General features: G+C 42.9%; 2 protein-coding genes across 3 annotated transcripts; both read left to right on the top strand.

The window, feature by feature from the left end:
- The first annotated feature begins 289 nt into the window (after window positions 1-289).
- On the top strand, window positions 290-10831 carry LOC113155425 (claspin). The gene is made up of 24 exons (XM_026350147.1): window positions 290-501; window positions 1354-1471; window positions 1572-1984; window positions 2323-2475; window positions 2728-2790; window positions 2886-2958; window positions 3048-3150; window positions 3283-3875; window positions 3972-4160; window positions 4363-4523; window positions 4626-4816; window positions 4918-4970; window positions 5128-5321; window positions 5475-6012; window positions 6201-6234; window positions 6346-6433; window positions 6536-6669; window positions 6756-6917; window positions 7106-7227; window positions 7390-7520; window positions 7721-7844; window positions 8359-8438; window positions 9017-9178; window positions 10352-10831. Exons 1-24 carry the CDS (start codon window positions 475-477, stop codon window positions 10475-10477), a joined length of 4032 nt encoding a protein of 1343 aa, XP_026205932.1. The 5' UTR covers window positions 290-474; the 3' UTR covers window positions 10478-10831.
- Window positions 10832-14341: 3510 nt separating this feature from the next.
- LOC113153281 (UPF0500 protein C1orf216 homolog) lies at window positions 14342-17718 on the top strand. Of its 2 annotated transcripts, none has more exons than XR_003297966.1 (2): window positions 14342-14466; window positions 16136-16272. XR_003297966.1 is itself a non-coding variant. In XM_026346838.2 (2 exons), exons 1-2 carry the CDS (start codon window positions 14610-14612, stop codon window positions 17229-17231), a joined length of 1101 nt encoding a protein of 366 aa, XP_026202623.1. In that variant the 5' UTR covers window positions 14484-14609; the 3' UTR covers window positions 17232-17718. The 2 variants fall into 2 exon arrangements, 1 of the variants encoding a protein (XP_026202623.1); XM_026346838.2 differs by lacking the exon at window positions 14342-14466 and adding an exon at window positions 14484-14614 and having other exon boundaries at window positions 16136-17718.
- The last annotated feature ends 8810 nt before the right edge of the window (window positions 17719-26528 follow it).

The raw sequence follows: 26528 nt of genomic DNA, 5'->3' as shown, positions 1-26528 counted from the left end.
AACATGAATAATTCTTGATAATAAAACCCTAAGTTTGCAAAAACAAAATCACAACAATCACTACCTACTAACCTACACTGACCTCAGTCCCGCCCGCCCGCCCGCCCGCGCTATCGCGGTGTGTATAATAAGCTCCCAACAAGCGGTGGCGTCACAGTGGGCGGATACAAACGTCCCCGACGGACCAATGGGAAGGCGAGAAGAGGACGATTGACACCGGAATGACGCAAAAACTAGGGGCCAGCTGTCACGGCGCGCGAAAGATCAAAATTTCTATTCGGTGCTGATGGAACAGGCGGGAGGAAGAAGAACCGAGTGAGCCAAACTCCTTCTAAATGTACTTTACAAGCTTAATATAGCCTTTCCCACGCAGACATTCATTTATCGACGTCTGTTGTGGTCGCTGAGTTTCGACGAAGCGTTGTCTCCGCTGGTTTATTTGACAGAAGAGCGTAAAGTAGAAGGCGGACAAAGATGAGCCTGGTGCTTTCTCAACAGCAGGTGAGGATATCACTTATCAGCAGCTAATGCGGTCATCTCGTTGTCTGCTTATCAGATTAAACTCATCATGACATATAGGTTCACGTTTGTTAGGAGTTATGGTATAAGACGGCTAAGTATTGTAAATCAAAAAGGTTCGTGTCTGCAGTTTATTGTTAGCCTTAGCCCGCTAGCTAGCAGGCTAAGGGTTTAGCCAGCTGGTACGTGACTGTCGACTCGGCCTGGTCACAGCAATCCGCGCATATTGTTGGAGATTGTATTTGTGGAGCACAGTTTTAGTTATATCTCAACCGTGATCTAGATGATTCACGAAAATACACCATTTGTACATGCAACGGTAGATTTGAGGCTAGCTAACTTCAACGTAACCATGTCTTTAGCCAACTCGTGTGTTCATTGTTTTGTTTATTACAAGGCGCCACTAATGTCATGTTAACAGCATTTGGTCTGTTAAAGTCACATCATCGACCTCCTTGTTTCACTGTAACTTTGCGAAGAAATTAATTTGTTTGAGTGTTTCTAACATTTGATACATAAATGCAGCACATGCTATGACCTTGTTTCCCAGAAAGGTTGGGCAGCTAAAGTTGCTTCCTCTATTTTTAAACACGAAATCAGTACAGCATATATTTGCAGGATAGCAACACTAAACAGAGCACACTTGGATCACTGCTGTTTGGATTAGAAACCCTTATACAGGATGTAGTGTGAACAGGGCGTAGGCACATATAGATAAAAAAAAAACATTGTTGACACAGCTATTCAGCTCCACTAAATACATCATACTCACCATGTACAGAAAAAAGTCACCTAATGACTTGTGAATACTGTATGGATTTTCTTTGTGCCCAGGCTGAGGGCCTCCCAGCTGTGGGCCAAACTGCAACAGAGAGTGATTCAGACAGCGGCATGGGCTCTCCAGCAGAGGAGTTGGTTACGGAGACACCCAACAATAGACAAGAGCATCCAGGTGAATATACTGTACATTTTCTCTCCACTTAATACTATACTAAGTCAAGTCCTAAATCATTTGGGATGACCATTGTACTGTTTATTTTCTAAATTGTAAGATTCTGATGATGATGAATACATCACAGCTCACAGAAAGCCTCGCCGTAATGCCATAAAAGACAGCGACAGTGAGGAAGAGGAGGCAGCTGTTGAGAGCAATTTACACATGAGCAAAGCCCTGGTCTTATCTGCCTCCAGTGGAGAGGAAATGGAGACTGAAGAGGTGGATGAGAAGAGAGAGAAAGGTACGCAGAAGAGCAAGAGAATAAGCCGGGTTCCCATTGATAGCGAGCCTGAGCAAGAGAAAGGTGAGGAAATGGAAGAGCATCGGAAGGAACCAAAGAAGCAAGCAAAATCGATGAAGGAAAGAAAGAAGAGGGAAAAGAGCCAGAGGCATTCGGAGAAAAGGGAGAAGCGTAGCAAAGCTGTGGAAAAACTGAAGAAGAAAGAGAGGTTCTCTGAAACTAATGAGGTAAAGTGCAGCTGGGAATTTTCTCTCAGTTGTATTTTTGCTCTTGCTACAGCTCATTATTTTCTGGGTGGTGTTGGGTACATCAAGGTTCCTACAATACTGTGAAACAATAACAGTGTTATACCTTCATTACAACTTTGGGCATGTGTTGAGAAAAGTATTTAATTATGTGTTTCTGCACATATCACATTGTTTATGCTTATTTTGGGACTGTGTTTAGCATTCTGTCTTATTTTTTAAGAATAATACTCTAAATAGCCTGGACTGTTATCAGGTGTGCTTACAAGTCCTATTTATGTATAGCTATACAGTATATTTAAAGACCAATTTTTACCCAGGATGCACCTCTCCCTCGGGCTCTGAATGACAGTGGGTTTCCACTGGGTGACACTGACCTATTTGACACTGGGCTGGACGATGAGGAAGAGGAGCAAGAAGAGTCCCTGGATGCCATCAGAGCTGCAGTCAAGCAAAAGATAAAGAAACATAAGGTACAACAACAATGACTGCTAATATGACATTAGTTTTGTGCTTTACACTCCAGTAGATTTATACTGTTTGAAACAGGCTTTAGCCAAATCATAAGCTTTTTGTTATCACTGTTCTCAGCTGATCTGTGCTCGTATTGCTTTAATTAAATGTGTTAAATGATTCAGTAAAATGTGTCACGAAAGAAGGGACACAGTGTTGATCACAGATATTGTTTAGACTGATTGTGTGATCAGTGTTAAATATTGGTGCAGGATCCTCTCCTGAATGAAGAAGAAGAGGAGGAAGAAGAAGCACCAGAAAAACCCCAACGTGTGGTATGTAGTTCTACAATTCTTCATTTCCTTTAAACGCTGTAAAATTAATACTAAATATAAAAAAGATATTTGTTTTTAACATGTTACATTTACAGGAGAGGAAAGCTGCACGTGCCAGTAAAGAGGCAATGAAACAACTTCACAGTGAATCTCAGAGGCTGATCAGAGGTAAGAATCACTTCTATGGTCTTTATGAATTGTGGCAATAAACCTCAAGGTTGTGTAATTAAGAGATGTGTTGTCTTCTGTCTTTGTAGAATCGACACTTGGCCTGCCATATCACATCCCGGAGCCGAAGACCATCGACCAGTTCTTTAAGAAGAGATCCAGGCCAGAGGGTCCTGCCATGGCATTGTTGAAGTAAATAAAATTAAGTTCAAATGCATAGGCATCTGGAAAAAATACTGGCACAAATTTACTAGATACATTATTTTATGATAGACTTTAATTTAGTTGCAGGACACACATTAATCAAAGTCTTCTTCCCTTCAGATCTAGAAAGTATTCAACTGTGATGTTGGAGACCACACCAGCTCCTCCACCTCCTGTAAACCCACCAATTGAGCCCCAGCAGCCAACTGTAGAGCAAGAATCTTCTCTCTCTCTGGATCTTTCTGCCACTCAAATCCAGCCCTTATCTCACCCTGCCGCCACCTCGTCCCCACAGAAGGAGAGCATCAGCCAAGACAGAGAATCAACTGAGAACCTTGACCAGGAATCTGGCCCGATGCTTTACCTCTCTGAGAGTCTGCAGGAGTCGGCCACAGCAGATGGAGCAGTGCAACCTGCTTGTGAATCTGGAGGAGACGCTCCCACTCTTCAAAAACAAAGCCAAACTGCAGTCATGTCTGACTCTGAAGAACTGCAAAAGGAGCCTATATCTGGGGCTTTTGTCGAGCCTGTAGCTGCTCAGCGTGAGAACAGTAATCCAGATGCATCAGAGGCTTCAGTGCAGCAACCTACTAAGACAAGGAAAGATAAATTAGCCAGACTGAAGGAGCTTGGACTGGACCCCCCGCCTGTTGCTAAGTTGTGTCCAGACTCTGCTGCGTTTGTTGATCTTGAGCCCGCACAGCTTAACCCTGGTGAGACATGTGATACTTTATTTACTTAATTTGATGAAGAGTAAGAATGTATCATAAGTCATAATAACCCTATAAATCACTGTTTTCTTCAAACAGGTGTGGAGGCGCTGAAGATGCGTTACCTTCGTCACGTCCAGGCACCTGTGCGGCCCCAAGGAGAGCGTACGATGCAGCTCAACATCATCTGCAAAGACAGCACACCATCTGGCCAGGAAGAGCTACACACTGAATCAGTCACTGTCACTGTGAAAGAGGGAGCAGACGAGCCAGTGCCCACCAAACCTGGTACGTATACATGTGCAACATATATAGACCAGGTTTATATTTTTACATAAATATCAAGCAAGTCTTAAATGTGAATTTAAAACATGGCAACTCAACCTTTCAAATTAATGACAAATGGAGAAATCTGCTTTTTTTTACACAAGTACAAGCATTGATCAGTAGCAACACTGAGGTTAATTACATCCTCTGGCCCACGTTGTAGGAGAAAAGCTGATGACGCTGAAGCAGCGTCTGCAGCTCGCTATGGCCCAGCGGAGACTGGAGGAGAGGGCCCGCAAGGCTGAGCTGAACCGTCTAGACAATGAAGACTGTGGAGAGGAAGAAGAGGAGGAAGAGATGACAGATGAGTCAGAGGAAGAAGAGGTTAGAGGATGTGTTGTTTCTCATCGCTGTGGAGCAATCAAATCACTTCTATGTTTTTGTCCCTTTTTTACATATCATTTTTATTCTTCCTTTGTCTCCCAGGGTGTAGATGACTTACTGGGAGGTGATGATGGTGAGAAAGATGAAGTGGAGGAGGAGGAAGAAGGCAGGGTGGCTCAGATTATTAGGAGCCTGTCTCCTGTGCCACTGAATGGACCGTCACCCACTCCTGATCTCGTAAACACAGATGGCACACTCATGCTGTTCCCCGGCAGCTCCTGCTCTCGCACTGGGTTAGTGTGTATTTGTGTGCCGAGCACATTAAGTTCTTATCATATTTGCACTTGCATTATTGCTGTAGGTAGTAAACCTTTACTTGTCTATTCCTTTTTAGTGATGGTGTGAGAAGGTCTGGTCCCGCTGGACAGGACAACAGTAACAAGATAGGTGAGTAAAACATTTTTTGCATTCAAGACAAAATGTGAATTTATAAATAACCAGTATTAAAATAAGATGTTTGTAAGGGAAAGACCCCTCTATGTCAAGACAAAGTATTTATTTAAAGAGGATTTACTGTGAAATGAAACATCCTTCTGGTTTTTAGAAGAGGACGACTCTCTGTCCCTGGTGAAAGACAACAGTCACAACAGCAGCTTTGAGCTTGCAGGATCCATGATCACGTCCTACCAGCCTGTCAATCACCAGCGCTCCTCGGGAAGAGGTCTTTCAAATTCATCCATTTTCCGCTCCCCTTCTCCATGCCTGTTTAGGCCGAGCTTCCTCGGCTCTGCCTCTAAGGTAAGAGAATGATTTTCAGTTTGTTTAACATATCGGAGGGGGGTTGGTTCCTAACCAAGGGAGACTCAAATGTGATCAGTGCAGGTTTTAGATTTTGTTCTTTGCTTCAGAGTGAGCCGGTTTAATTTGTGTTTTACCTTTTTCCCCCATCAGAGTTCAGGTAAACTCTCTGAGCCATCTCTCTGCCTCCCCGTTGAGGACTCGCAAGACCTTTACGCACCTCCTTCTCCAGGTGCAGATTCAGGCCCCCTGGGTGGAGCAGCGTCTGGCCCTGGCATGGGAGGAGACTCCCAAGGTCGCTTCTCTCTGGAAGATGATGCCCATTCACAGTTACTTGATGCAGATGGTTTCCTGAACGTGGGGCCTCGCCCTGGTGCACCTCCATCCCACAAAAGACAGTTGATCCTGGACAGCCTGGATGAAAATGCAATGGATGCCAACATGGGGGAGCTGTTAGGGTTGTGCTCAGGTGTTTTTGGTACAGCTGATAGTGGCACAAGTAGAGGAGAAGGCCTTGGATCAACACAGGAGGATGAGCTGCTTGGTTTGTGCTCTGGGGCATTTCCTTCAACACAGGCAGGAGAGGAGCAGAGGGACACAGAGAAGAGTAAACGGAGACGAGAGGATCAAGAATCGGACAATACTATGGATCAGCTGCTGGGACTGTGTTCAGGAAAATTCCCTAGTCCAGGTAAGAGTGTGATAAACTATAGCGAAGCAATGTCCTGTGAAATATTCATATGTAAATTTAATGATTTTAGTTAAATTTCTGTTGTTTACTGTACATCCTTTACAATTAGATTATTTTCTATTGCCTCAAAATCTGATTTTGACAAAAATCAATGAAAATAGTAAAAATGTCTCTTTCACCAATTTCAGGTTCTTCTCAGACAGCTTCACCAGCACAAGACAGGTACAGTTAACAGATCTGATAAAATCACTTTACTGATTGCCTTAACTCACTTTGGACAGAAAAGCATTGAGATGAGATGAACGACTCTCATAGTGATTTCTGTGTGTAAAGGAAAAAGAAGCAGGAGGAAGAGGAGCAGGAGGAGGAAGAGGACTGCGAGTTCCGGCTTCTGTCAGATGTAGAAAGTCATAGTGACCAGGTAAGATGTCTCACTGTCACTGCAAAAGTTCCAATTTTTATTTAGAAATAGAAACTGTATGTTTCTTATGTTGCAAATGACAAGTGAGTTGTGGCTTTACAGGAAGACAGTGATGAGGCTGCTGGAGAAGAGAGTGAAGAGGAGGCAGGTGCTGGTGCAGATGAGGATGATGATGTAGAAGAAGAGGAGATGCAGGCCGTGTTTGCACCACAGCGTGTCAAGAAAAAGAAGAAAATGTAAGTGGGGAGAAAAACTGAATTAAAGTTGGAGAAAATCAACAAGGCAGCAAAGATTTTAAAGGCTTCCTGCATCTTGTTCTCAGGCGTTTGGCTGACTACCTGGAGTCTGAGGCTGAACTGTCGGGCAGTGATGTTGGCAGTGATGATGAGGAAAGTGACCGAGGGAGCGAATACGAGGAAGAGGAGCTTCTCGAAGACCTTCCCTCAGACGAAGAACTGCAGGATCAGGTCAACAAGATCCACATGTGAGTAACATTAGCATAATAACAGAATATTTATCTACTTTCTATGCTCTTCTGTAAACTGTTGTTATGCCGAAATAATCAATTTATTAGATATCATTTCTTAAAATGATCTAAAAACCTGGAGTAGTATTACAAGGTGGTTTGCTTCTATATGTTTTTTCAACATATATGTTTGTTTGTTTTTAAAGGAAGCAGGTAATGGATGATGACAAACGTCGTCTGAGGCTCTACCAAGAGCGCTACTTAGCTGATGGAGACCTGCACTCTGATGGCCCGGGACGAGCTCGCCGTTTCCGCTGGAAAAACATTGGTGAGTTTACAGAATGAAGGAATAATTAACCTTAATTAACGTATGCTTGCAATTAATTTAGAATGGTATTGGAATTGTTAAACTTCCAATTTCTACTTCACGTGTGGAGAAAAGGTTTGGGTCCCCCCGGTTATCAATTTAAATGCTGCAAACTTTTTGCAGATGATCTTTTCGAAATGGGCAGGACGGGAGCAGAGGGTGAGGACAAGGAAGATGAAGATGAAGACATCGACCAGAGTGAGGTCCAGAGGCGGAAAGAGAGACTGGAGAGGGAGCAGTGGCTCAGAGAACAGGTGGGCAGTACAGTTTATTGTAGTAGTAGTAGTGTTACACATGTTGAGAAACCAATAATAAAAGAAAAACTGTTTTACTCTTTGTTTAATTTAATGCAGGTTTTGGAGACATTAAAGTTGTAAACAACAAACAAAAACAAGCTGTGTGAGTGCAGTGGCTCTGCTGTTATTGTCTTAATTTCTTCCTCCGTGTGTCACAGTCTGAGCAGAAAGCCAAGAAGGGGGAACATTTGGATGCAGACGACGAGAAGATTGGAGACGAAGAAGACAGTCAATTTATGAAGCTGGCCAAGAAACTGACCGCCAAGACTCTGCAGAGAAAAGGTTTGTTTGATACACTAAACTAAAAGAGCAATGTTTTATGATGTTTTCACCATAAAACAGTCAGAAGCAAACAAAACTCTGAAATACAGTAAGACAAACATAGTGTTGAAGTCAGTAACAGGAGGAGGATTTAATCCAAGTTTAGTAGCACAAAGGCAACATCACTTTTGTTATCTTGAAAGATAGTGTTGAAAAATAAAGAGGGCTAAAAAGTCAGTGATATGATGTTGACCTTAGACATTTTTAAAAGGATGTTTACAGGAAAACACTCCAACTATTACCAGTGAATATTGAGAACTCTAACTTTGGAGAAGCTACTGAGACATATAATAGTGGACGGTGTGACAGTTAAAGAGGTTGAATTCTGTGAAGTATTAAAACAATCATTAAACATCTAAAATTTTGATTTGGATGAACTGTGCACAGATCCTCTTCATGATGGTTTGACTGTTTTTTACTGGGAAACTTTATTCAGATTATTTCATTGTCCCAACCTCAAACATTTTCCAACCAGAACCACCCATTGCACCTCAGCCAGAAAAGAAGACTTCCTCAGCTCTGAACCCCTTCCAGAGACCCCTACAGCCCTTACAGGTAGGACATTGTGAATTCAAGAGTGATTACTTATTTGATTTGCTGTCTCATATTATTGTACTGATACAGATACTTGTAGAGAATTTCTTATTTTAGAAAGTCGGAGTGGATACTCCGGCTGCAGACGGTTCACAACATGTTTTTGACTTTTAAGGTTGGAATATAGCTCTTGTGTAACATTGTTGTTTCACAAACTGGTAGCATGACTTCATAAAAATAACATTATTTCACCACTTGTTGCCCGAATGTTCTTGTAACTTGTGGCTTTTATTCTGAGAACTATTTTTTTGTTTTTATTCTAAAAACAAGCTGATCTAAATGTGACGGGCTTCATTCTAGAGTCAATAGGACAACTGTTAAGTTGTGTTTACCATTTTAAATTCCTACTAAGAACATAAAACCAAATGTTTTTAAAAGACGGGATACTGTGGCTGGTCACTCACTAAACTGGAAATGGTTTAAGAGGTTGCAGAAAGAGAGATGTGGGTAGACTTGAGCATTTAACCATCAAGTTTGTTATGTATTCTGTGATCTGTACAAGGTCAATAAAAGATTTATGTTTTATTCATTTCTTCCAGGTGAGGAGAGGTTCACTACTAAGTCAGCCTCAATCCGTCCTCCAGAAGCTGGCTTCCATCTCTGATGGGAATCCTCTGGCGCCCAGAAACAGCCGAGGATTCCTGTTTCAAACGCTCTCTCCTGAGAAGGACAACTCGCCGTCAGATGCTCCAAAGAAACAGGTGAGGCAGAGAAAAATCAAGCGAAGGTGTAGGAGTTCAGACACAGGAAGATTACTGACAGTACAGCTTTGTGCTGTCATAACACAGGCAAATAAATGTACTAGAACATCAAACACAGAAGAGAAACTATCATATCAGGAAAAAGCATAAAGAACAATCAACTGAAGTAGTTAAGAACCAGAAACTGATGTAGGTTCACCTGTAAGGAAACAAAACCCCTCTTATTCTAGACAGAATGTGAAACACAGGCTAAAGTTGGAGGCCTTCAGTGAACCGACCTTACAAAAGCTATTTTAACAGCACATATAAATTACAATATATTCCAAAGAGTCATTTCATAGTAATATTCTTTAAAAAAAACAAATCTGACACCATGTGACATTAAAATGTATTTGTAATGGAGGAGTCACTACTCGACTGCTTAAACAGTGAAAGTCAATCACTACTAGCCCCCACCACCACCACCACCACTCCCCCCTTCATTTCCCAACTCATTCTGCTTGGCAAGATCTCACTCTCCTGAAATAACCACACAAACAAAATAGTTTCCTAACATCTTAGAGCGACCACTCATGTCACAGATGCGTGAATTTATCCTTTGACGCATTCTCCATGTGTGACACCAGGTGGAGCCAAATCCCACAGTGCTCACAGGAGATCTAGTTAAAGGATAAGTTCACAATTTGTCAGTGAAAGAGGGTTTTCGTTAACTGATTCTGAAGATGAGTAAGAATCTTTAAAACAGTAATAATACAGGCAATGTTTAACCTATCATTTTGTATGTATATATATATATCACCTTTTATATAAGCTACTTTGATACTGGTGCATAATTTAATTAAAATACTAAACGTATAAATCAGTATTATTGATTAAAATTCAGAAACCCTGTGTTAAATACTCCCTCTAATCAGTTTCTTCAATAACTAATAATAAATCAAAACAATTATTAGGTTAGTTATTAAAGCAAACATAAACAGACTCGTAATTACAGGGTAGATGTATAACATGATGTCATACAAGAAGCAGAGTGGAAAATCTAGATGAAGTCATGAAAAATCTTAAGCTTAAAGCTTAAACTACAACTAATTAAATGTATTTATTTAGATTTTTCCGGTCATACAGCTACATCGGTGTGAACATGATTTAACTTTGAAAGTATTTGATCCTCAGGTGATGAAGAAGAGGGGGCAGGTGGAGGCTGAGAACCCAGCAGCCAAGAGGATCTGCAGGGAGAACAAACCCACTGGACTGACTAAAGGGCCCCAGAGAAGCATCTTCAGCTTCCTGGACCATTAAAGTCACACTACACTAGGAGAACTGGGGTTCGGCTAAATCTGACCGATGAAGGAGGAGACAGAATTTATTTTATCACAGGCCAAGGCATTTTTTACACAAATACAAATGGTCGTGTGTGTGTTTACATGTTTATACTGCCTTAAAATGGCATCTTGGGATGTTTTACTTGGTCTTACACATACAAACTTGTGTGTCTACATTTATATCCGTTATGCCTGAAGCGTTCACATCTCACGTGAGATTCTTTTAAAAATGTTTTATCATGTAAATAGGACTGATTTAGTTTTTTAAAGGTTAGGGACTTCCTATTGAGGATTGAAATGTATTTGTTTTACATTGTAAATAAAAGTGTATTTTAAGACGTTGCTCTGCTTGCTTCAGTCTTCCCTGCTCAGGTGTGATGTTACCAGCTGCAGTGTTGGTGTAAAGTAAACGGATAAACATGCAACAGGTCTGTATGTCTAGTGTTTTTTCCCACATATGTCATCGGATAAATTAAATTTAACTAAAATCTTAGCTTTATTTTAATTCATTTTAAATTTTAAAGTGGGAAAGCTTTCAGCCTCACATGCATTTCCAGTCCCATCTCCACATCTCTGCCTGCCCTTTGCTAACAATTCTCAACACTCATTATTTCACTTTTTCTTCTTGGTTTCAAACGTAAATTGCAGTTTAGAGACTAATGATTTGCTAAGAGGCTAATAATAGGCCGGCATTAAAGGAAAGGTCCTCTAACGAGCCCTTGCATGTCTCTCCATCTCATTAGTAGCCACGGTGATTAGGAGGAGGTCCTGGGGTTAGGAATGGGCGCAGGAAGCCCCATTGCACATCATTAGAGGCCAACGCCAGGAGGGTCTGAAATGAACCTCATGGTGGGCCCAGCCTATGGTGAGCTGCTGTACCTGCAGGCAGGCCTTCGTACACGTCCCCGTGTTGTTAAAGCAGTGATGACGCTTTTACCTTTTGCAAAGAGGTGATGTTTTGTTTGTTTATCTAAGGGTTGTGTGTCAAAACCACGGTGGCGTTTCTGTGAATTTTGGGTCCAGGAGGCTTTGAGAAAAGGAGCAATTTGATAGATTTAATTGTGGAGCTGCATCTTTCATTACTTTGGAGCCATTACAATGCAATTAATCAAGATAAAGACTTGATTCCAAATCCTGAGGGTCTGTTTGCAGGGTCAAGAAATTAATTCTAATTAGAATTTAATAGGAATAATGCCTGTGCAAGTCGGGGAGTAATTCAGCTCTGGCATAATTCTGCTTTTTATTCTCTTTGCGTGCATCGCTGCAGCACCATACCCACTTCTCACAACTGAATTTTACAACTTTGTTTAACTCCTGAGAGGGAATTACGAGGTCAGTGCTGTAAATCCACCCCCCCCACTCCCGAACTCCCAATTCACACCACACTTGAAAAAAAGCAGGAAGGTTACATGTTTTGGCATCGAGACCCTGCTTCTAAATATCTAGAGGACACGGATCTGGCTTCATTCAGATTATGAGGAGGAGAAAGGGCAGAGGGTGGAATAATTGAAGAGAAACAAGAGCTGTTGCACCCAAGGGTGTGTGTGCTTGTGTCATGACGTATGCACTGTATGTGTGTGTCTACTCACATCTATGCCTAAAATAAAAAGTGTATAATTAGTGTGCAAAGCGACCTCGTGCTGGATTAGTGCTTCAATTTAGCACATCCTGCCTGATTTGGCTGATTTTTTAAGAGCCGTGGCTGTGAGCTCAAAGTCCAGCAGGCTTCTCTTTACAGTGTCTGTGAAACTCAGCACCAAGGATCTGACAGAATAGCCCATGGGTGCTGCAGGCCGCCCTCGGCCACTGTCACAGCCGAGGCTAGTGCTGGAGCAGACGTGGAGCTGAACTGAGGGAAGTGGGTCACGGTGCTGCAGGCTGTGCACAATTCAAACAAGGTCTTATTATGCACAAGGTAAGTCATGCTCCTTTTTTTACTCTTTCCATGTGTCTAAGCTCGAGAGAGCGTGGTTAGAGTTAACATTACAATAATCTGTCTTCCCTCAGGAGGCCTGGCAGACGACCCTCAGTCCTCCGAGTTCAGACTATCACTCGTTCTATCAGTGTCCTCTGTAGTTGTCTTTTGTAACTTGGGTTTTTCTTTTTTATTTAGAGAGCTAGATGGAGAGAGAGATGATTTTGCGTGTGACGAGGCCTTGGGCGGACGGCTGTGTTTGATGTATTTTTTATGTGCTTAGGCTACTAGTGAACGATGGGAAGGGGGAGGGAGTAAGGATGCCTGCAGCTGATGCACTTGAATGGGGATGTTGTTGAAGGAGAAAAGGAGGGAGAGGATAGGGATAGAAGTGTGTGTGTGTGTGTGTGTGTGTGTGTGTGTGTGTGTGTGTGTGTGTGTGTGTGTGTGTGTGTGTGTGTGTGTGTGTGTGTATGTGTGTGTAGAAGGGTAGGGGGGTGGTGCAAGGTTTTTTTCTGCCGCCAGCGATGACATATCAGGGGGGATGAGATGCAGGGAGGAGAGAGACAGTGAACACTTGTTAAGTCTGTCTGATGTAGCCTCCCTACACCACACACACACACACACACACACACACACACACAACCAGCTGCCATGCCCTTAAAACTGAGATTGACAATCACAAAAGAAATCAGTCACCCGTTTGGAGAAATATCACACTGCAACAAATCCTGCAATTCTGCCTTTGTCATGATGTTTACTGTCAGTGTTGCATTGTGGGTAACACCTTGGCTTCCTTAAACACACCTGGAACTGTAGATATATCCTGATATTGTGATAAGACTTTTAACCTCTGACTCTCTGTTTAGTTAGGCTTAAACCCGATGCTGCAAAACCAACTTCACGAGCGTGGTGCATTCAATGTTCAACTAGAAGTGTTGGCATTTACTGTTGTGATTTCATATTCACTCTGAGATTTTTTTCAATGGTACAATAAAAGCAGACGATTATTCTACACAAAGTCTTAAATTTTTCATCTACTTGGATGTTTGAAAATGTAATAATTCAAAACAAAATGTCTCTGTGACATTTATTCTCATTGTTATCGTCTCATTACTGGAAGTTATAATCCTTCATATTTCAGTTGCAGCTCGGAGAAACTTTACTTTTAGTGTCAAAAAGAAAACTGAGCAAAACACAGTGAAGTACAAAATGAGAAAAACATATCTTGAGTGCAGGGGGACTTTAATTACCTCCATCTTTGTGATTATTGAATCAATCTATTACAGACTGACCAGACCAAAGTCCTTTTAATATTTTTCCAACTATAATTCTGCTTAGCATGACTTTGCAGGTAAAGAAAAGTGAAAGTTCTCTGTGGAAATAGGAGAACCTGCTGGATGGAGGGTCACAGATGCTTCACATCCAACCTGATGTGGTTGAGAAAATCTTTTAGGAATAATAGGGTTAAACTACCTCCATCCAGGTTTGAGAAGCTTTATTTACAGTGACAGTGAAGATTAATGATCCAACCCCACACAAAGTGTTTAGTTGTGCAAAATATGAGCTAAAAAAATCCAAAAAGAAAAGTTTCTGCTTCCCCAGGACAGAATTTGAGGAGTGCAGCAGATCTGTGGTGTCTGGGTTATGTAATAATGCTTTAATCCTGGACTGTCCCTGTCAGTCTCTAACATGCAGATGATCATATGATCAAATGTCAGCTGTTTATTTATCCTGTTTTTGTGAAACTCTATGAACTTGTACTAATAACTCTGATGCTGTCAGCTGGTTGTTGGTGTTGTTTCATATTCAGACCATCTATGTCCTCACATTGTTCCTGCTCGTTTCCCTTTTCCTCCAGTCCCAGCCCAGTTTAGGAAGTGTTACTCAGCCGGTGCTGATCACAGTGGCACTGAGAGGATGGAGGGGGGAGGAGGAGGAGGATAAACATCGCATATACAGGAGGTTTGGAGGACGACGAGGAGGAGGGGGGTGGAATTGGGAGGGCGCAGCGTCAGGCGTCTCCACCGAACAGCAACCCCGTTAAAAAGGTAAGAACAAACCCGCTTCATGCAGATCTAGTCACAGTGGTCAGTGTCAGTCACTTCACTTATGTAACCGGCAAATAAGAGATGAAAGGAAGGGTCTGGGGGTTGATTTTGCTGAGGAAGGATAGAGAGGAGACGCACTGATTATGGGGTGAGCGTTACGTAACGCGACGGGGATCAAACATCCCGCATTTCTGCGTTTTCGTCTCATTTTCTCAGGTTTACAGCAAATAGTGAGAATGTTTTTAACCTCAGTGTCCGTCTGTGGATGAATTATGATGCACGATGCTCGTTTTCCGGATTTTCTTTAACCTTATATCCATCACCGTGCTGTAAATGTGCATCCACTGAGCGCCATTGGTCGCATTTTCTACGCTTGTCGTCGTGCGTCTGGATGCGCAGCAGCGCGTCCGCTTTGGTTTTCCTCCGTCAGTCGTCGCGTGAATACAGATAAATTAATGAACGTCTATTTCTAAGCAGACTCTCCATCCTCTTCCTGCAGCGTTCATGGTTTTACCCGCATCGACTTCACGCACATAATCATTTATTTCTACTCGTAATAGTGTCTGCAACATGCGCGCCCCCGACTGAGCCACAGTAGCTGTCCTTCAGCACCGGCGTGAACGCGCCCGCATAGACAAGGAGGGGGGGGGGGGGGGCTGGGGTGTTGATTGACAGCAGCCTGAAGTCAGGATTAGAGAAATTTCCATTCTGAGGAGACATGTAAATATTTGATGCTAATAGAAGTGGAGTGCGCAGACCAGCCTGTAGTTACAGACATAAACAAGGAGTTTGGTGCGACCCAGGAGTGTGTGTGTGTGTGTGTGTGTGTGTGTGTGTGTGTGTGTTTGTGTTTTAATTTACCCCTTTTCCTTAGTTTCACTGTTGCTTTGGCTCATCTATGCCATTGTTTTTCCAGCTACTGATGGCTTCTTAATGCGTTTTTTTATGCAGCTGCAGGTTTTGACTCATGTTGCAGCGACTGGGAAAACGCTTGTAAAAATCTGTCACAGTAAACATTCAGTCATCTTTATTTTACTGTCAACCTCAATTTACCATGGCTTGATAATGCAGCGGCTTGTTCTGAGAACGCTTGTGCTTCTGGGAAGTTTCCATTGTGCAACAGTATAGAGTTTATTATCAGACAACGTTGAATTAACAGCCAGACAGAAAAAAAAACTGTGAGAGAAACTACAGGAAAACACAGATGCTGACCCTTCAACCTGTTGGACTTGAACTTTCTCTGTCACTTTTTCAGACATTTCTCTTTTGTTGTTTTAGGTAGAGTGTTTTCCAACCAAATCAAGGTTGTAACTATTGAACACAGATCGGATTATAAAGAACCTGATCATGTATAATTACTATTTGTGATTCTGGGCTCTGTAAATAAAACCAACCTGGAGCTGATTGTTCAGGGTTTCAAATGTCAAATGTCTCGTGATCGAAATGTGTTTGGTGATGATGCAGAAAGACTACTAACTACTTTGAGTGATGAAACTTTGTTTTTTCATTAACAAAAAGCCAAATCGTTCAAATTCTTAAATATAATTAAGAATCCGATGAATCCATGAACTAAAACCTTTGGGTTATAGGGTTGTCAAACACAGTTCTGTGGTATGGTCGCATGTGTTGGTCTAAAATGAAGCAAATGTTCTGTTTCTTGTTGTTTCAGTGAGTCTCAGTCCAGGTCAGTGATGCTTCACCATCAGGACCAACCTCTGAACTCTGCTTATGGAGGTCAGGGAGGCGCCAACACCAATCAGTCTTCTGCTTCACTTCGAAACAGGAAGTGTGATAAAGACGGCAACTTTAACTTCCTGCCGGGCAAAGATGATCCGAGCTTTACCAGCAACGGAGGAGGAGATGAGAACCGAAACCAGGTGCGTCCTCGTAACTTAGGCCCACTGGGTCGCGACCCCCCAAACTCCCCGCTCTCGTCTGGGTATCACCACAACTCAGGTCTCCTGTCACCGCGATCCCGCCTGCCCTGCTGGAGCCCTCTGGAGCCCCTGCCTGAAATCGAGAGCGGCGATGACGGGTACGGTCGCATTCCCCCTGACGGCGCAGAGGAACGGAGGTTGGAGGAAGAGGAAGGGAGGGTGATGATGAGTCAAAATGACGAGAAGCAGAGAGAGAAAAGAGAGCTGCAGGGGAGGAAAGGCAGCTTCAGGGAACGGGAAGAAGTGGAGGATGCAGAGCTGGACGATGACGAATGGGGCGACAGCGAGTCTGACTCCGAGTTCAGCTACCAGTCCGGCGGGAGCGTGTCCTCCCTCAACCTGGGGAGTGGAGGCGAAGGGATGCTCATGGGAGGCTGGGACCGTATCGGAGTCGGGGAACCAAAAACGAACCATCAGGAAAGCGACCAGAGTCTAAATGGAAACACAGAAGCAGCTGAGAGACAGAACATCTCCAGCTGCAAGTCGCAGGATCTTCTGGAGGAAGGAGCAGAAGAGGAAGACGGTGAAGACCGGTCGTCAGACTCGGACGGCGAGATGCCTGAGCTGATGGGCGCAGTGTGGACCCTGCGGGACCGTGAGCGCTTCAAGGCCCAGGAGATGGAGAAGCACCAGGTGCAGCTGACCATGTATCGCCGCTTGGCGCTGATCCGCTGGGTCCGCACCCTGCAGGGGCGCGTCCAGGAGCAACAGAACCGCCTGCAGTCCAGCTTCGACGTCATCCTCACACACAGGAAGGAGCTGCTGCGCATGGGCGCTGCCGCCGCTGTCACCACCGCTGCTCCCACCGCCACCGTCAGCCAGTCATAAACAGAGAGAGGAGGGAGGGAAACAGGAAGTGGTTACTGAGTCTGCTTCTGTCCTGAAGACGTTCCCCCTTCAATAAGACAATCTCCCATCATCATGTTTGATTCATGTTACTGATTGTAATGACACAAACTTGTGCCGTTGATTTTCCTTTATTGGTTCCACAGCGAGCATCAGTAAATGTATCGGCCTCATCTTCATTCAGGACGACGTGTCTCTGTCGCTGCCTCTTCACCAGATCGAAATATGTGACAGGACGTAGTTAATCTAAGCAACGAGAAAATATTGATATGATGTTAATAGAAAAGTGTTGAGTGTGTGTATGCTGTTGTTGTTTGTCTTGACTTGTGAGTAGAAAACACCTGCTGTATCAAAATATATTGGAGATTGAACAGAGACAGATTTAAGAGTGTTACAGATGATTTATACCTGGGATGCTGTAAATAATTATAAATTAAAAGAAGAAATAAAACGACCTTCTATCCAAACACGTTTTGAGTCAAATTCCTATTATTAATAAATGAATCTAAGGTCCCACAGCTTTCATTTCTTTCCAGATCAGCTTGTTGATTTCAAGGTTTATCAACCTCCCTCGCTGCACATTTGACTGAAGAAGTTTTTATCTCCAACTGTTCTTGCTCCTCTGGTGCCCTTGAGCAAATGACCTTTCAGCTCACAATCGCGTCTTTGTGTGATGAACAGAGTTGGTTTGTATCGGCTCATCACACGGGGCTGGGGACCGTGTGTTCTGCAGGGAGGATGATAGCCGTGTGAGGCTCCAGCGTCAATCTTTCTGGGCACGGCTGCTGCCGCGGGCGCTCCGAGATCATCTCACCTCTCGCTCTGTGGGTGCGCATGTGTGTGTGTGCGCGTATGTTCACAGAGATACCAGCCGCTTTGCCACCCTATAATCTCCATCCTGAGCTGAGTCGTGGGGGTCCTCGCCGCGCAGGAGGCCCCGGGGGAGCCTGTCACTCTGCGCCCCGGGGCCCGACAGGCCCAATCCGGCCTCGGTGAACAGACGCCGGTCCGGTTGCGCGCAGAAGAGCCAAACCCCGGGGCAAGTTTGGGATAATCCCCGACCATGCCTCCCAACTAACTCCCGTTTATTTTGAGAGCTTATCGCCTCTCTTGGACGCAGGCACCGCAGTGGATGTTTGAGTCGATTTCCATATTGATCCCTTGTTCCCTGGATGAAGGTGGATGTTTGCGAGGCGTCAAAGCGGAGCGGATAACATGTTTACACCGGGATAGTTACTTGTAGGCAGCGTGCAAGCAAAAGCATCTAAAAAAAAGGATACAGACGAGAAACAAACGTGTCTTTGACGGCGATTCTGTAAACCGAGACGCGATTTCAGGGTAGTTAGAGGAGGTCGTAAAATCAGCCAAATAAAGCGCATGATGGTAAATGTAGCTGAGGGGAAGTGGAGCTACCTGATCAGCCCCAGGTGGAGACATGTCTGAGAAGAAAAGGTCTACAGACATGAGACAACTATAGGATGTAATGAATAGTTTTATTAGTGGTTCATAAAACATGTCCTAGTTATAGACTGGACGACATTTAGGTTGCCAGGTTGTGAAAAAGCGGGCTATTAATAAAATCTAAATACAAAATGCTCTAAGAAATTAACAACTTTTAAAGTAATAAATGTCAATATGTAATAAATGTTTTAATAAACGATTGTTTTCGATAATTTACTGCAACCATAGGCTAATTAGTTTTTTAAGGATTATAGCCTACATAGATTTTGTGAAATCAGAAGTTAAATTGATTTTTTAGACAGATTCAAAAGACTTTATTAACCACACAGACAAACTGTTTAATCTACATTTAATTTCCTGCACTTTTCCAAAAGGTCAGAGGTCAAACGGTCTCCTGAGGTGGTCTCCCTCATGAGCTAAAGGGTTAAAGAGACAAAAAATGTCAATACAGAAGCACAAACACCACAAAAACGCAGACCACTTGGCAACCCCGAATTTAGTGCTTAGTTTTATTACTGATAATAAAGATAGTTTGTTTCTATGCAGTACGATTATTGAGTCATCTGAACCTAATTGATATGAAAAATCATGATTAGTCACCATAAAGACGTTCGTCTGTGTTGGTGTGACCGTCGGGGCTCCTGTTGGCTGCGCACTGACGACGTGCATTGTGTCTGGCTCTGCAAACCTGCTGTTTTAGTCAGAAATAAAACATGAAGCAAAACGACATGGAGATGGCACGTTAGGTGTTAATCGCGTTTTTTTTTTTCCTGTGCAAAACTTCCTGAGGAGCAGATAGGTGCGCACAGCTGGGCCGTGTGGAACCCCTACGGCGCCCCGGAGCGCCAGGAGGCAGATCTGCATTTTTTTATTTTTTGGTTTTGTTTTGTTTTGTAAAACACTTCACCTTGTTCGCCTCCAAACAGCAGCGAGACACATTATTCCTGTTTCACTGTCTGACAAAGGATTATAATGTTTTTTTTATGCAGTGCATTTATTCCACTGCAGAGGAATCACTAATAAATTCTATAGTGTGATCACAGCACTCGTGACATTAACATATTTACTATAGTTTCTAATGCTGTTTCACATATTCCCATAACAGACATTTCTTATATATGTTATATTGTTATATATGTTTATAAGTGCCCCATTCAAATCATCGTTCTATATCCTTATTATTGTAGCTTTACATAGAAGTCTGGTTTCTAATTATAGGTTAGAGTTAAACATCCTACACAGTGGGTCTGTGCGGAGTAAATCAACAAAGATAAAATCACAATAAAGTCTGGAGCAGTGTTTCTAATGTTTCCTCTGATGGTTCACCTCAGTCCACCCTCATGTCCAAAAAGAAGTCTTTCCAAAAGTTTGCTGCTGAATATGTAGAGTAATTAAAATCTCCATCAAAATATATTCCACCCTTTCTGGATCATCACACTCGCGTTCACACGTCAGTGAACAGTGTCCACTGGGGGGAGACACTCCATCACAGTCCCGCTCAGGTCAGACCGTCACCTGCTCCCGTTTCCCTGTTTTTACGCAAGGTGGCAGCAATGTGTGTGTGTGTGTGTGTGTGTGTGTGTGTGTGTGTGTGTGTGTGTGTGTGTGTGTGTGTGTGTGTGTGTAGTGCATTTAACCATCGGGTGTGTGCTGGTGGTGGTGGGGGGGCACGGGGAGGGCGCACCTGGGATCCATGAAAGAGTTCCCACCGGGAAGCACTGGATTGTTTTGCACCACATGTTGATTAATATCATGCAGAGCAACCTGGGGGTCGAGGACAACATAAAGCAGAGGAGTCATGACATGATTGGCAGGACAAATAAAAAAAAAAATCCTATTGCACATGTTCTCAGATTTGTCTCCATGCTTTGTTTTATTTAATCTGCTGAATAAAAATAAGAATAAATTCACTTTTCAGTTAATTTCAGCTGAAAACTCACTTTTTTGGTTAAATTAAAATTATAATTTAATATAATGTGATTTAAGAGGTCACAAGCTTAAAAGGTATTTTTTAAGTCTCAGCTGATACAGTGGTGACATCTTTATTTTTTTTACTTTAATACATGTTGTGTTTTCAGAATTTTTCCAGCGCCTCACTTAAAAACATATATCTATCAATAAGTATATATACTGTATAATTTATCAAGTTAGAAATGTGGAAATGTGGAGAAACTGTATGATATTTAGGGAAATATTCAACACTTCATATTTATTTCCCTAAAATTCAGACAGATATTTTTGCTAATATTTGGAAAAATCAAAAATCTAAATAGACCCATTATGTGTTTATACAGCACGGCTCGGTTAATTATAGAAACCCTAAAGACTAAAGGTAAATAATAATACAAACTGTGCACTCTTCGCTGTTTTGAATGTCAAAAATAGTGAACAATTTGTGATCTACATCGTGACAGGTGACAGTAAAGCTTGTTGTCTCTAATAATAAACTACAAACTAGAAATTGGTTCTTAACCTGCTCGTCAAACTGGGTCGACGTTGACACAGTAAATCTTATTTACAATGGAGTTAAATATTCTGCATTATAAACTGTCTTAAAGCTGAAAGTTTCCGTTTCTTCCTATGTTATCAATGTACATATCAGAGAAACATGTCGTGCTCTTGTCCACCACAGTCCTCATGTAAAGCTTTAACTCTCCCTGCTGTCACGTTTACCTCCCTGTCCTGTCTACAGCAGTTTGATACAGTTATATCATCCTCTTCCATCACTGAAAGTCCTTTCAGATTAAGATTCCTCAGGACAAAATCTGCGGTCTTGTATTCAGATGCCCTTGACATGAAAAAGTTTGGGATTCCCTGCTGCAGCCGCAGCTTTGGCTGTTGTGCGGAGCTTTTGAACACAGAAATACATATATACCCTATCATACACTTTCTCTCCCCGTCTCCCCTCTGCCTGATGTAGTGTGACAGTGTGTTCGCCTGCAGCACTCTGCTGGCGTGGAAACAATCAGCTTTGACAGAAAGGGGGTGGTGGTGGTGGTGGTGGTGGTGGGGATGGAGGGAGGTAGAGGAGCAGGGAGGGAGGAGGGGTGAGAGAGGGTGGAGGAGAGGCTGCGGCCTGAGGCCTGTGTATGATGAACTGGATAGAAAGACCTGTTATCAGAGGAGAAACAACACAACACAGACACAGGATAGATAGATAGATAGTTAGATAGATAGATAGATAGATAGATAGATAGATAGATAGATAGATAGATAGATGCAACAGAAGGGAAAAGTACCTGTTTAATTAAATTTCTCATAATATTCTGCTATTAATTATCATTTTGTGTTATTATGCTCATTCCTGCAGAGCTCCGTTATTGAGTTTAAATAATTTAAAGTGTTATTGCATGAGAAAATCAAATTGTTCTCGTGAGCTACTGGTGCTGAAAATTGGTTTAATTTGACTTGAGCTGAGGCCTAAATTGAAATCCACGTAAAGAAGCTCGTCGCTATCAGAACTTTAATTGGCAAAGGAGACAAAAACAAGTCGAACGCTCATTCAGAATATTAAATTAACACCTGATAGTGTGTTTTAACAACCTGTTGACTGACTGAACTTTACCACTTTAAGTCTTCATGAGTGTCACTCACCCACTTGACTCTCTTGGCTAATTCAGTTAAAGCACTCAGGTCCTTTAAAGGGCCCCTGTCTTGTCAGACTCTGATTCCAGGACGTGGCGCTTGTGTGTCTGAGGAGGAGGAGGAGGAAGAAGAAGAAGAGGAGGAGGGTGTGTGTGTCTGTTAATGGTTCAGCTGCCTCGTCTGCTATAACCAGCTAATAAATATGAAAACAGCAGGTTAAAACTTTTTTATTCGTCCCGTGCTTGAAAGGATTATACCCTTCTATAGAGTCCCGTGAAAAATCCCCCAAACCTCATAATGCCCAATGTTGTCCCATAAAACTGTGTTGGACAAAAGGCAGAGAAAGGGGGCTTTTTCACGCATAAGGGGTTTTCTCAAGAGCACATTGAGTGGAGTCCCGGCCGGGACCCGCCCACAGCTTATCTGGCTGTCAGTGAAAGAGCAACTGGGAGCAGCAGGTGCGTGTGCCGAGCACGGGGGTCGCAGGGGGCCGGTGCCTGTGCACAGGGTGGGTGAACTGTGGAGAATGCCGCGCAGCTGCCAGCAGGAATGTTTGCAGATTGTCACTTCCATTTAACTTGCTCTTTTTCTTTTCTCCTCTCCCTCCCACCCGACCAATGCATGGAGCTGGTCTCCCACCCCACCCACCATCGACCAAGAGATAGGGCTAAACGGTGACACCCTGTCCACAAAAGCTACAAGCGGCGCAGGTCGTCTCCGTCTCAGCGCCGTGAAATTGTGGATTAAACTGATAAGCAGTGAGATCCCACATTTTTCGAGGGAGTTTTGTGGGACTAAGTGAATGCCAAGTAACTCATAAGGCCGGGTTAACACACTCCTAAACTCTGTCTCACTTCAGTCCCCAGAGGCTTCTTTCATACAAGATATTGAATTTGAGATTTTCTCAAGTGCATTCATCAACATATGGTGGCCTGTAGATGAAGCTGAAGCTGTTTAATAATGCAGCTCATGAATTTCTCTCTGTAACTTTGCCAGAAATTAATCAAACAACACAAAGAATGCAAATTGTTCGCCACCTAAATTCACAGACTAATCTCACGTCATGTGGAAGCATCAGCTTTTATCTTTATTTTCATGCCTTCATTTAAAAAAATCGGTGTCTTTTAACCAGAACGCATTATCAGAGAAGATTACAGTCGCCCATGTTGACCCACGTACGCTGAATCTCTGCCTGGAAATGGCCTCTTTGCACTTTACTTTGGTCTCTAATCTCTGCCGTCCAAACTGTGGCCCAAGGCTATGTGTGGGTCCTCAACATAATCCCCCTCGAAACTCTGCAGACCTTGTTATTCCACTGGGGTTTGGCAGAAGGGCAAAACACTCAATGCTTTTTCACACCATCTTTTAGCAAAAAGGGATTAATGTTAGCACCATTATGAATAATGAGAATGAATAACAAACAGCCGTCTGTACATCCTTCACCGTTACATAAAAGAAAGAGTGTCCTTGTGATTTTTATTGAACTGTCTTCAGGGTGTTTGTAGAGGTGACGCACAATCAACAGAACGGGCTGAAATCACTGTGAAGTTGCCATCTGATGTTTTCAGCTAAAAGAAATGACGGTAATGGTAAATTTACCTCATTATTAATCTAATGATCCTCTTGTGTCTTAGCGTGCACAGAGGAAACAGGTTTATACAGCCCGTCCGCAATAATTTCCCCATAAAGTGTAAATTATTATTCTTGTTATTTCTATGAAAAGCTATTTTTTTACAATGATGTGCACATGCAGCATGTAGATGATAACAATTAGTGAAAATGACCATGGGTAACACTAAACAACAGTGAACTCATTTTATCTGCATTTTTAAATTTACCTTATTTTGTCTTTTTTATATTTGGGAGTTTAGTGACAGGAAGATTTTACAGGTTGCTATTAAAAATTTAAACATTTCAAAAGTTTATTTTGATATTTTAGGGTCCTCATCTTGACACTCGAGTGCTTGAAGTAATAGAATTGATAATAGTGATGTGAAGTAGACTTTGAAACAACAGTGAAGATTGTAATAGAAAATGTAAATTTAACAAACTAAATAAACAAAAAGAGCAAAAAATATTTTAAAAAAAGAACCGACAACGTTGGATTTTTGTAGAGGTCGACAGAAATAACGAACGAATGAATATTCTGCTGTGCATCATGTTTTTTTATTGTCAGACTGGAACATAAACTAAACTCTATCCACTGTTTCTTAAGTAGAGATTATGAAAATGAAATATAGCGGTTTTCTGATTTTAGCAGAAATAAAACTTCACTGTCACTAAATCGGTTCATAGCACAAAAAGTGTTAACTAAAAGCTAATGACTTTTGTTCCTCAGAGGTGATAAATGTCTCTTCTTCATCTCCTTTAGGTGCATCTTGCTCTAAACGTGTGGTCTTCGCCTCTCCTGCCGCTCTGTACTTTCCAACCTTCAATGTCCACTGCAGCCAAAACGGACAATGTAGCTGCCAACATGAATTTCTTTGCAGAAGTAAACAATCAATCTGAGACAGCACAAGATGAGATGTTAGAAGACACTCTTGATCCTAAAGGATCCCTTCTGCTTGTCTTTTAAGTGTCTCCAGGATCTTTTTTGCTCAGTATTTTCCAACCAGCAGTGGATCATAAACTCTGTATCAACAGCTGCCAAAACGGCCAATGCAGCTTGGAACGAGAATATGAAAATGAAATATGAAACAGTGGTGTGATAAACTGGTAGATAATCATCTTTTCATTAAACTTTCATCCCCAGTGACTTAAATATTCAAGAGCCCAATTACAGAGCTTGTATCTCTCTCTCGCTCACACACACTCTGGCTTTTCTTAACAAGAGCAGTCAGGGAGAGGGGTGAGTGGCTTAAGGGTTGAGTGAGAGCATCATTATGAACTGGTCACACAAGGAGTGGGCAGGGGGGAGGAAAAGAGATGACCCATCATCTCTCATCGAGGACAGAGAGCAGCAGGCCTGACACAAGGCTGTCCAAATACTGGGAATAAGAGGGAGAGGAAATAGAGATGGAAAGAGAAAGACAGGCAGCAGATAGACGTGCAGAGTGCAGCCATGCAGGTCTGATGGATGGAGGGATGGTGGGAGACGGAGGAAGAGACAGACGAGCTGAGGGGAGTATGGATTTTCCAGGCAAATAGTGGAAAGATGAGTGCCACAAACAGGGCGCATGACTCTGTTGTCTGCCTCTGTGTGTGTGTGTGTGTGTGTGTGTGTGTGTGTCAGTGTATTAGCAGTCAGAGCACTGAAGCCCACGGGCGATTCCTGTGTGTGCTTGCGATAAAGGGAAAAAGGGAGGAAGTATAACGGGGGGAAGCGGGGCGGGTGAGGGGTGGCTGGGTGAGAGGAGAGAGATGAGGAAGTTGTTTGGGCGGGGTGGGAGAGGAGGGGAGGGGGGATACAGAGAGAGAGAGACAGAGAGAGAGAAAGAAAGAGGAGAGAGGAGAGAGCATCCAGCAGAGCAGGGAGCTTCCTCTGTGCTGTCAAAGCCTCTGGATCCCCATTGGTCTCACACACACACACACACACACACACACACACACACACACACACACTCCCTCACCCAATTGCTCTCTTCTCCCTCAAACCAACTCCTCTCCTCTCCCCCTTCCCTCCCTCCCTCCCTCTCATGAAAAGAGTGTCTTGGCAGGGTAATTAAGAATGGCCTCTAAACACAGGAGTATGGCAGGAACGCTCCAGATGAAAGTAAATGATTAAAATAATTACAGGCTGAGAGCTGACGAGCCGGAGTGTGGGGTGGCCGCCGGACATTTGTCGGTAATTAGATAATTAATCTGAATGCAAATGATGAGCCCTAACGAAGCAGTCAAGCTGAACCAGCGACAACTGCCGTGAGTGAAATGTGAGGGGTGGGGGGGAAAGAAAAGAGATGAAAAAGCAGAGAGGGGGGAAAAAAGCACATGAATATGAGTGTAAAATATCCAACCACCTAAAAAAAATCAGCATGAAAAGCAAAAGCAAGCAGCAGCAGCAGCAGTGTTGTAAATCAATACCAGTGTCTGGCAGTTCACCCTGTTTGTAACTTTCAGTTGTAGTGACAAGTAGACATGAATACCTTGTTAAAAATATACAAAAGTAAAAACCACCATGTGTTGTGCTCTGCAAAAAAAAAAAAAAAAAAAAAAAGGGGGCCTCTCCTAGGGAGCTGAAATGCCAAATGAAGAGTATGAACATGAAATGGCACCTGAGGAAGAAAATAGAGCACG

This window comes from Anabas testudineus, chromosome 11 (assembly GCF_900324465.2).
Source record: "Anabas testudineus chromosome 11, fAnaTes1.2, whole genome shotgun sequence".
Classification (NCBI taxonomy): Eukaryota; Metazoa; Chordata; class Actinopteri; order Anabantiformes; family Anabantidae; genus Anabas; species Anabas testudineus.
This window is presented reverse-complemented; position numbering and strand designations above follow the sequence as displayed.

Coding starts and splice junctions, on each gene's coding strand:
- LOC113155425 (XM_026350147.1), top strand. CDS start 475: ATGAGCCTGGTGCTTTCTCAACAGCAG. Junction 1,985..2,322: donor GGTTCTCTGAAACTAATGAG/GTAAAGTGCAGC, acceptor ATTTTTACCCAG/GATGCACCTCTCCCTCGGGC. Junction 6,670..6,755: donor GTCAAGAAAAAGAAGAAAAT/GTAAGTGGGGAG, acceptor TCTTGTTCTCAG/GCGTTTGGCTGACTACCTGG.